This window comes from Salvelinus sp. IW2-2015, unplaced genomic scaffold (genome assembly GCF_002910315.2).
Source record: "Salvelinus sp. IW2-2015 unplaced genomic scaffold, ASM291031v2 Un_scaffold8232, whole genome shotgun sequence".
NCBI lineage: Eukaryota > Metazoa > Chordata > Actinopteri > Salmoniformes > Salmonidae > Salvelinus > Salvelinus sp. IW2-2015.
Window position 1 is genome coordinate 7,579 of NW_019949492.1, and position 10,940 is coordinate 18,518.

The window sequence follows — 10,940 nt, forward strand, 5'->3', positions numbered from 1 at the left end:
TGAGGTTCTGTTCTGGTCCACTACTCTTAGTTGAGTCTGTTCTGTGCCACTACTCTCTAGATGAGTCTGTTCTGGTCCACTACTCTCTAGATGAGTCTGTTCTGGTCCACTTACTCTCTAGATGAGTTCTGTTTCTGGTCCACTACTCTCTAGATGAGTCTGTTCTGGTCCACTTACTACTCTAGATGAGTCGGTTTCTGGTCCTACTCTGATAGTCGTCTTCCTACATGAGTCCTGTTCTGGTCCACTATCTCTAGATGAGTCTGTTCTCTGTGTCCCACTACTCTCTAGATGAGTTGTTCTGGTCCACTACTCGTCTAGATGAGTCTGTTCTGAGTCCCTACCTCTCGTAGTGAGTTGTTCTGGTCCACTACTCCTTAGTATGAGTCTGTTCTGGACTATTCGATATCGTCTGCGTCACTACTCTCTAGATAGGGAAAACATAAACAGTCATTTGAACAACTCAGAAGCTTTCATAACACCAAATCCTAGGAAGAAATGGAAACGTTGACTTGAATCGTGTATAGAAGTTTTAAAACAACAAAGGCTATCCGACCCTGTTTGTTTGTGTGTGTGTGTGTGTGTGTGGTGTGTGTAGTGTGATTTCAGTCTTAAGGTACACCATACCGTGAGCTCATTTACTACAAAACATCAAAACACACTCCCATCCTCTCCTCTTTCACCCCTCCCTCCTTTTCTCCTTCCATCCCTCCCTCACTCCCCATCTCTCTCTCTTTCCCTCACCTCCTTTTCTCCTTCCACCCCCTCACTCCCCATCTCTCCTCTTTCTCCCAACCCTCCCCTCCTTTTCTCCTTCCATCGCCTCCCTCACTCCCCATGCTTCCTGGGGCTTTCACTCCCCTCCCCTCCTTTTCTCCTTCCATCCTCCTCACTCCCATCTTCTCCCTTTTCTCCACCTCCTTTTCTTCCTTCCATCCCTCCCTCACTCCCCATCTCTCCTCTTTCTCCACCCTCCTTTCTCATTCCATCCCTCCCTCACTCCCCATCTCTCCTCTTTCTCCACCCTCCCTTTTCTCCTATCCATCCCTCTCTCACTCCCCATCTCTCCTCTTTTCTCCCCTCCCCTTCTCCTTCCATCCTCCCTCATCCCATCTCTCCTCTTTCTCCACCCTCCCCTTCTCCTTCCATCCTCCATCAACTCCCCTCTCTCCTTTCACTCCCCTCCCCTCCCCTTCTCTCCATTCCCTCCTTCACTCCCCATCTCTCCCCTTTCCACTCCGCCTCCCCTCCTCTTCTTCCTCCATCCCCCTCACTCCCCCATCTCTCCTCTTTCTCCACCCTCCCCTTCTCCTTCCATCCCTACTTCACTCTCCATCTCTCCGCCTTTCCAATTCCCCTCCCCTCCCCCTTCTCCTTCCATCCCTCATGCACTCCCCATTCTCCTCTTTCTCCACCCTCCCCTTCTCCTTCCCATCCCTCCATTCTTCTCCATCTCTCTCTCTTTCACATCCCCTCCCCTCACTCTTCTCCTTCCCATCCCTCCATCTCTCCCCATCTCTCCTCTTTCTCTCCCCTAACCCTCCCGCTTCTCCTGTCATCCTCCCTCACTCCCCCATCTCTCCTCTTTCCTCCTCAACTTTTCCCATTCTTACTTCACCTGTTTCATCTCTCTCAAGGGGCAGCACTTCAACGAGGACATCTCTCTCTTACCTTGGCTCCCACTCTCACTATGTCTGACTCCTCTATCATATCTACCTTCTTTCTTCTCTCTGACTTCAAAAGACTATCAGGGTGGTTACCATAGATACCACAGACTCATGCTGTATGTTGTGTACAAGGAAGTGCCAATGTCTCTCTGGAAAGGGACGTGGAGTTCCAAAAATACAATCATCTTTTACTTTCCATACCTCTCTGTTTGGGTCCCATCTCTCTCTGTCTGGTCCCCATCTCTCTCTCTGTTCTGGTCCATCTCTCTTGTCTGGTCCCCATCTTTCTCGTGTCCATCTCTCTTGTTTGGTCCCCATTCTCTCTCTGTTGTCCCCATCTCTCTCTGTCTGTCCCATCTCTCTCTGTTTGGTCCCCATTCTCTCTCTCTGTTGGTCCCATCTCTCTCTCTTGTCTGGTCCCCATCTCTCCTCTCTGTCTGGCTCCCACTCCTGTGTCCCTTTGTCTCTCTGTCTGGTCCCCATCTCTCTCTCTCTGTCTGGTTCCCCCCCCCTCTGTTCTGGCCCATCTCTCTCTGTCTGGTGTGCCCCATCTCCCCTCTCTGTCTTGGTCCCCATTCTCTCTCTGTCCTGGTCCCCCATCTCTCTCTCTTCTGGTCCCATCTCTCTCTCTGTCGTGGTTCCCATCTGTCTCTCTGTCTGGTCCCCATCTCTCTCTCTCTGTCTGGTCCCCCCCCTCTCTGTCTGGTCCCATCTCTCTCTTCTCTGTCTGGGTCCCCCCCCTCTCTGTTTGGTCCATCTCTCTCTGTCTTGGTCCCCATCTGTTTCTCTCTGTCTGTCCCCATGCTCTCCTCCTGTCTGGTCCCTCATATCTCTCTCTGTCTGGTCACCATCTCTCTCTCTGTCGGTCCCCCCCCCCCTCTCTGTCTGGTTTCCCCCCATCTTCTCTCTGTCTGGTCCCATCGCCCTCTCTGTCTGGTCCCCATCTCTCTTTTTGGTCCCATCTCTCTCTCTGTCTGGTCACCATCTCTCTCTCTGTCTGGTCCCCATCTCTCTCTCTGTCTGGTCCATCTCTCTCTCTGTTTGGTCCCATCTTCTCTCTCTCTGTCTGGTCCCACTCTCTCTCTGTCTGAGTCCCCATTCTGTCTCCTCTGTCTTGGTCCCCATCTCTCTCTCTGTCTGGGTCAACATCTCTCTCTCTGTTTTGGTCCCATCTCTCTCTCTCTGTCGGTCCCCCATCTCTCTCTCTGTCTGGTCCCATCTCTCTCTCTGTCTTCCCCCCCCTCTCTGTCCTGGTCACCATCTCTCTCTCTGTCTGGTCCCATCTCTCTCTCTGTCTGTCACCATCTCTCTCTCTGTCTTGTCCCATTCTCTCTCTCTGTCTGGCACCATCTCTCTCTCTGTCTGGTCACCATCTCTCTCTCTGGATCCTGGTCCCCATCTCTCTCTGTCTGGTCCCCCCCCCCCCCCTCCTCTCTCTGTCTGGTCCCCCACCATTGTAGCCATACGAAGGAAGGAACAGGACGTTCTGAAAGTTAGCCTGTCAAGAGATGAGAGGTGTGACGGTACTGGTTCTCTTTCCCAGCTCCTTGGTGGAACAGCTTTGTAGTTTAATGAGAGAGCCAAGTCTCTCTCTCTCTCTCTCTCTCACACGACACACACCACACACACACACACACACACACACACAACCACACAACACACACCACACACACACACCACACACACACACACACACACACACACACACACAAACACCACACACACACACACACACACACACACACACACATACAGACACACACACACACAGACACACCACACAGACAACACACACAGACATTTTGGATTAACTTTATTTAAATTAAAGTACAGGACAAAACACCAATAATTAGTTTGTTAACACTGTTGTTGTTTTGTGTATTTGTAATAAAGCAAGTTAACATTACAAGTAAGATTTAGTACTAAAGTTCAGATAGAATAGAGAGAAGAAAGTACATCCACAAAATATTATTGTAAAAGCAGAGCCTATTAAATACAGCAATTCCAGGTGAGTCCAGGAAACTTGGTGTGTGCTGTGTGTGTGTGTGTGTGTGTGTGTGGTGTGGTGTTGTGTGTGTGCGCGCGCGTGCGTGCGTGCGTGTGCGTGCGTGCGTGCGTGCGTGCGTGCGTGCGTGCGTGCGTGCGTGCGTGCGTGCGTGCGTGCGTGCGTGCGTGCGTGCGTTGCGTGCGTGCGTTGGGCGTGCGTGCGTGCGGTGCGTGCGTGCGTGCGTGCTGCGTGTATATATATATAAATATAATAATATATATATATAATCTGGACAAGGTTTAACTGTACTTGTGTGTGTGGCTATTAACATCCAGTTCAGACCAGGAAATGCCCCATTTTACCAAAAAACAAAACCAGAATTTACAGCTCATGTATTTTCTTTCTCACTCTGTTGTTAATTGTCTAAAAAAATGATAAAACAAATCCAAAGATCATCATCTCATATATTTATTTCTTATTTATTTTATTCAGTTGTGCTATTGGGTCCCTATAAGGCAGTTTGTTATAATAAAGAGATAACATATTACATTAAGATAGATACATTATATTGATGAATGGATATTACATCCATAATCATGCGATGAATTTACCAAGGAAGAGAGAGGGAGGGAGGGAGGCAGGGAGAGAGGGAGGGAGGGAACAGGGAGGGAGGGAGGCAGGGAGACAGGGAGCAGGGAGAGAGGGAGGGAGGGAGGGAGACAGGGAGGGAAGGAGACAGGGAGGGAAACAGGGAGGGAGACAGGGAGGGAGGGAGGCAGGGAGCAGGGAGAGAGGGAGGGAGGGAGACAGGGAGGGAGGCAGGGAGAAAGGGAGCAGGGAGAGAGGAGAGGGAGAGGCAGGGAGACAGGGAGAGAGGGAGAGGAGGGAGAGAGGGAGGAGGGAGACAGGGAGCAGGAGAGAGGGAGGGAGGGAGGGAGACAGGGAGGAGGAGGGAGGGAAGGGGAGGACGGGAGGGGGAGGCAGGGAGACAGGGAGGCAGGAGAGAGGACAGGGAGACGGGGAGGGAGGGAGAGAGGGAGGGAGGAGGAGGAGGGAGGGAGGGAGGGAGGCAGGGAGGAGCAGGGAGAGAGGGAGGGAGGAGACAGGGACGGAGGGAGGCAGGGAGAAAGGAGGCAGGGAGAGAGGGGGGAGGAGGCAGGGAGACAGGGAGAGAGGGAGGGAGGAGGGAGACAAAAAGGGAGGGACAGGAGGCAGGGAGAGGGGGAGGGAGGGAGACAGGGAGGGGAGGGAGACAGGGAGGAGGGAGGCAGGGAGAGAGGGAGGCAGGGAGAGAAGGAGGAGGGAGGCAGGGAGAGAGGGAGGGAGGGAGGGAGAGAGGGAGGGAGGGATGCAGGGAGAGAGGGAGGGAGGGAGGCAGGGAGGGAGGGAGGAGAAGGGAGAGATAGAGGGAGGGAGGAAGGGAGAGAGGGAGGGAGGGAGGAAAGGGAGAGAGGGAGGCAGGGAGAAGGGAGGTGAGGAGACACGGGAGGCAGGAGAGAGGCAGGGAGGGGGACAGGGAGGGAGGCAGGGAGAGAGGGAGGAGGGAGACAGGGGAGGCAGGGGAGTGAGGGAGACAGACAGGGAGGAGGCAGGGGAGGAGGCAGGGAGAGAGGGAGAGAGGGAGGGGAGGCAGGGAGGCAGGAAGAGAGGAGGGAGGAGGGAGACATGGAGGCAGGAGAAGAGGGAGGCAGGGAGAGAGGGAGGGGAGGGAGGGGGGCAGGGAGAGAGGAGGAGAGGGAGACAGGGAGGGAGGGAGACAGGGAGGCAGGGAGAGAGGGAGGGAGGGAGACAGGGAGGCAGGGAGAGGAGGGAGGGAGACAGGGAGGGAGGGAGATAGGGAGGCAGGGAGAGAGGGAGGCAGCGAGAGAGGGAGGCAGGGAGAGAAGGAGAAGGGAGGGGAGGGCAGGGAGGCAGGGAGAGAGGGAGGGGACAGGGAGGAGACGAGAGGAGGAGGAGGAGAGGGAGGGAGGAGGCAGGAGAGAGGGAGGGAGGCAGGGAGGCAGGGAGGAGGAGGGAGGCAGGAGGACCAGGGAGGCAGCAGGGAGGCAGGGAGGGAGGCAGGAAGGAGGCAGGGAGGGAGAGAGGGGAAGAGGGAGGGTAGGGGGAATGAGGTGAAAAGTAGCTTTTGAGAAAAACGTACCAATATAATATATAAATATAATTCAGACCTGTTCATGTTCAAAGCATCTGGTACAAAATATTTCATCTCATAAGTCAGCTCATTTCAATAAAACATTTAAGTCTGTGCTGGAAAAACATTTTAAAACATTTTAAAGTAAAGTAATATTCAAGTCCTACAGTAGACGCAGACTACCTTATTAGGACACAATGGAAAACAGTCAAAAACTAAATTAGAAATCCAATCATTATTAAAACAAAGTAACATCAACATAATATGATTATAACAATTATTATAACCTAACTTAACCTGATTGCTTGATTCTATTCCAAAATGTGTGAGATGACGACAGTGACGTTGCCATGACAACTGTCCCACGATGCATTGCGCGCGTGTAGCGTCAGGCAGCGGCTAACAAAATGTTACCATTAATATTTCAAAGCCTCAGGAATAGGTTTTCCCGCTCCGCTAGATTTAACATTACAACATTAAAACAAGTTTGCAGCGGGTGACAAACACAAACACACACAAAAGCGCAAAGACACACACACACAGGAGAATATCAACAGCTAAATACACTCTATCCCCAGAGTCACCACGTTATTGCTGCTAATATAAACATCATTAGTAAAGGTAATTAATTCACCAACGAATAATTACTCAGCTAAAATAAAACCAATTTCTCCTCCCCTTCTCTCTCTCTTCCTCCTCTTCTCTCTCTCTGTCTCTCTCTCTTTCTCCTCTTCTCTCTCTCTCTCTGTCTCTCTCTCTCTCTGTCTCTCTCTCTCTCTCCTACTCCTCTCCACTCCTCTCCACTCCTCTCTGCTCCTCTCTGCTCCTCTCTCCTCCTCTCTACTCCTCTGCAGTGATTTCCAATATCAAGTCATCTCCTTCCAGACTAGTATCAGTGTTCACATGGATCACCGTGACAACCCCAGTCAGCGGAGAGTTGACCACAGTCTCCATCTTCATAGCTGACAGAACACAAAGTGGCTGACCCTTCTCCACCTTCTGACCAGGCTCAACTTTGACCTCGATGACCTTTCCGGGCATGGGTGCCCCCACCTGACCCCGGACGGACTTCAGAGCCTTAGGATGGAACTTCATCTCCTGTAGAAGGGGGAGGTGGGGAGATCAAATCAATCATCAATCAATCAAGGATTTGATGGATCTATAAGATCCTAGGTGTCTTTGCTCTTCAACAGTGAGACCTAGATTGATGTCATGAGGATATGAATAAAGAGAGCAAGGTAACAGCAATGCTCCCTTCAACCTTGAGATCAAACGTTCACAGTCCAGTCCGGTCCGGTCCAGTCCAGTCTAGTCTTGTCCAGTCCAGACTTCAACCTTCAATCCGTCTATTAATTAACCAATAAATCAGACTTACCTTCATGGCCACATTATCTTTGACCAGGACTGACCGCAGCTGACCGTTGAGCTCAAAGAACACTCCTCTCTGACCTGTCTTATTCAGGTCTCCCACCGCTAGGGCCTTGATGTGTAACGTCTTCCCCCTCTCTATCTCCACCTGGGAGGGAAAGGGAGGAAGAGGGGGATGGAGAGAAAGAGGAGAGGGGGAGAGATGTAGAGAGAGAGAGCTGTAATGTACAGTAGCTATTTTCAGTCCTCTGTATCTCGTATATGAATCTGTACTGTCTCCAGAATCACTCTGTCCTCTGTGCATGCATGATTTCAGAGACTTTTTCAGTCTATTTTAGTCAGGGGTTTGAACTGTTTCAGGGAACAGAACAGAAAACTGGAAAAATTATATTTTTCAAGGAACAGAAACAAAACCAGGAATGAAAGTGACCTATATTGTTCCTGAACAGAACCGCTATTTTAAAAACATGGCATTCCGGATTAACATTGGATTCCAGATTAACATGGGATTCCAGATTAATATGGGATTTGGGATTCCGGATTTCTTGCTTATCCCCTTCTGATTCCGGGATTTTTCCTACCGGAATTTTGGGAAAACCTGAGAATTTGGAAATCTAAGGAAGTCTCAAGGTTTTGCTCGCCTGAGGTAGAGTATCTCATGATAAGCTGTAGACCACACTAACTACCTAGAGAGTTTGTCTATATTCTTCGTAGCTGTCTATTTACCACCACAAACCGATGCTGGCACTAAGACCGCACTCAATGAGCTGTATACGGCCATAAGCAAACAGGAAACAGCTCATCCAGAGGCGGCGCTCCTAGTGGCCGGGAACTTTAATGCAGGGAAACATAAATCGGTTTTACCTCATTTCTATCAGCATTCTATCAGCAAAAAATCCTAGACCACCTTTACTCCACACACAGAGACACATACAAATCTCTCCCCCGCCCTCCATTTGGCAAATCTGACCATAATTCCATCCTCCTGATTCCTGCTTAAAAGCAAAAATTAAAGCAGGAAGCACCAGTGACTCGGTCAATAAAAAGTGGTCAGATGACGCAGATGCTAAGCTACAGGACTGTTTTTCTAGCACAGACTGGAATATGTTCCGGGATTTTTCCGATGGCATTGTGGAGTACACCATATCAGTTACTGGCTTCATCAATAAGTGCATCGATGACGTCGTCCCCACAGTGACAGTACGTACATACCCCAACCAGAAGCCATGGATTACAGGCAACATCCCTACTGAGCTAAAGGGTAGAGCTGCCGCTTCAAGGAGCGGGACTCTAACCCAGAAGCTTATAAGAAATCCCGCTATTCCCTCCGACGAAACATCAAACAGGAAAAGCGTAAAAACAGGACTAAGATTTAATTGTTTTACACCGGCTCCGACACTCGACGGATGTGGCAGGGCARGCAAACTATTACAGACTACAAAGGGAAGCACAGCCACAAGCTGCACAGTAACACGAGCTAAATTCCTTCTATGCTCGCTTCGAGGCAAGCAACAATGAAACATGAATGAGATCATCAGCTGTTCCGGACGACTCTGTGATCACGCTCTCCGTAGCCAATGTGAGTAAGACCTTTAAACAGGTCAACATTCACAAGGCTGCGAGGCCAGACGGACTACCAGGATGTGTACTCCGAGCATGRGCTGACCAACTGACAGGTGTCTTCACTGACATTTTCAACCTGTCCCTGACTGYGTCTGTAATACCAACATGCTTCAAGCAGATCACCATAGTCCCTATGCCCAAYAACACGAAGGTAACCTGCTGTCACGGATCCCTCCGGACCTGTCATTACACACACCTGCTCCCAATTCCACGTAATTAGTACTTGTATAAGTGTGTCCTTTGTTCACCATTTGTCCTGTCGGTTATTGTTCCCATGTCCGTTGGTGGTGTGAGTACCCATGTCCGTTGGTGGTGTGAGTAGCCATGTCCGTTGGTGGTGTGAGTACCCATGTCCGTTGGTGGTGTGAGTACCCATGTCCGTTGGTGGTGTGAGTACCCATGTCGTTGGTTGGTGTGAGTACCATGCGCTTTGGGGGTTGGAGTAACCTGTCCGTTTTGGTGGTGTGAGTACCATGTCCGTTGGTGGTGTGAGTAGCCATGTCCGTTGGTGGTGTGGAGTACCCATGTCGTTGGTGGTGTGAGTACCCATGTCCGTTGGTGGTGTGAGTACCCATGTCCGTTGGTGGTGTGAGTACCCATGTCCGTTGGTGGTGTGAGTACCTATGCGTTGGTGCAGCTGTTATGCTGCGTGCTTTATATAGTATGTATTACGGGTATCGTCCCGTGTCGTTCAACGAGGTTTATCCTCACTCTTTTGTTAAGGTACAGCCCAGTGTTTTTGTGTACGTGTTRGTTTTGGGTGCATTAAAAACCCCTATTGTGTATTCCTGCCGTCTGTCTCCAAATCCTTTATACCAGCGTGACACCTACCTACATGACTACCGACCCGTAGCACTCACGTCTGTAGCCAAGAAATGCTTTGAAAGGCTGGTCATGGCTCACATAAACACCATTATCCCAGAAATCCAAGATTAACTCCAATTTGCATACCGCCCCAACAGATCCACAGACGATGCAATCTCTATTGCACTACACACTGCCCTTTCACACCTGGACAAAAGGAACACCTATGTGAGAARGCTATTCATTGACTACAGCTCAGRGTTCAACAKCATAGTGGTCTCAAAGCTCATRACTAAGCTAAGGACCCTGGGACTAAACACCTCCCTCTGCAACTGGATCCTGGACTTCCTGACGGGCCGCCCCCAGGTGATACGGGTAGGTAACAACACATCCGCCACGCTGATCCTCAACACGGGGGCCCCTCAGGGGTGCGTGCTCAGCCCCCTCCTGTACTCCCTGCTCACTCATGCCAACATGACCAGGCACGACTCCAACACCATCATTAAGTTTGCGATCACACAACAGTTGTAGGCCTGATCACCGACAACGACGAGACAGCCTATAGGGAGAAGGTCAGAGACCTGGCTGTATGATCTCTCAATGCGATCAAGACAAAGGAGATGATTGTGGACTACAGGAAAAGGAGGACAGAGCACGCCCCCCATTCTCACTACAGGGCTGTAGTGGAGCAGCTTGAGAGCTTCGAGATCCTTGATGTCTACATCACCAACAAACTATCATGGTCAAAACACACCAAGACAGTCACGAAGAGGGCACGACAAAGCCTATTCCCCCTCAGGAGACTGAAAACATTTGGCATGGGTCCTCAGATCCTCAAAAAGTTCTACAGCTGCACCACCGAGAGCATCCTGACGGGTTGCATCACCGCCTGGTACGGCAACTGCTCGACCTTCCAACCGCAAGGCACTACCTCTGTAGTGCGTACGGACCAGTACATCCCCGGGGACAAGCTTCCTGCCATCCAGGACCTCTACACCAGGCGGTGTCAGAGGAAGGCCCTAAAAATTGTCAAAGATTCCAGTCACCCAAGTCACAGACTGTTCTCTCTGCTACCGCACGGCAAGCGGTACCGGGCGCCAAGTCTAGGTCCAAAAGACTTCTTAACAGCTTCTACCCCCAAGCCATAAGACTCCTAAACAGCTAATAAAATGGATACCCAGACCCCTCTTCTAAGCTGCTGCTACTCTCTGTTATTATCTATGCATAGTCACTTTAACTCTACCTACATGTACATATTACCTCAATTACTTCAACTAACCGGTATCCCCCCACATTGACTCTGTACCGGTACCCCCCCACATTGACTCTGTACCGGTACCCCCCCACATTGACTCTGTAC

At 50.6% G+C, this 10,940-nt stretch overlaps 1 protein-coding gene across 1 annotated transcript; it reads right to left on the reverse strand.

The window, feature by feature from the left end:
- Nucleotides 1-6,534: 6,534 nt before the first annotated feature.
- LOC112079500 (pyruvate carboxylase, mitochondrial) lies at nucleotides 6,535-7,472 on the reverse strand. Its single transcript, XM_024145438.2, has 2 exons — nucleotides 7,161-7,472; nucleotides 6,535-6,883 (listed from the first exon to the last, which is right to left on the reverse strand). Exons 1-2 carry the CDS (start codon nucleotides 7,455-7,457, stop codon nucleotides 6,626-6,628), a joined length of 555 nt encoding a protein of 184 aa, XP_024001206.1. The 5' UTR covers nucleotides 7,458-7,472; the 3' UTR covers nucleotides 6,535-6,625.
- Between the last annotated feature and the right edge of the window lie 3,468 nt (nucleotides 7,473-10,940).

Excerpts from the sequence above, each read along its gene's own strand:
- LOC112079500 (XM_024145438.2), bottom strand. The coding sequence starts at position 7,457 with ATGCACAGAGGACAGAGTGATTCTGGAGACAGTACAGATTCATATACG. Across the intron at positions 6,884-7,160 it reads AAGATAATGTGGCCATGAAG|GAGATGAAGTTCCATCCTAA; the intron begins GTAAGTCTGATT and ends CCCCTTCTACAG.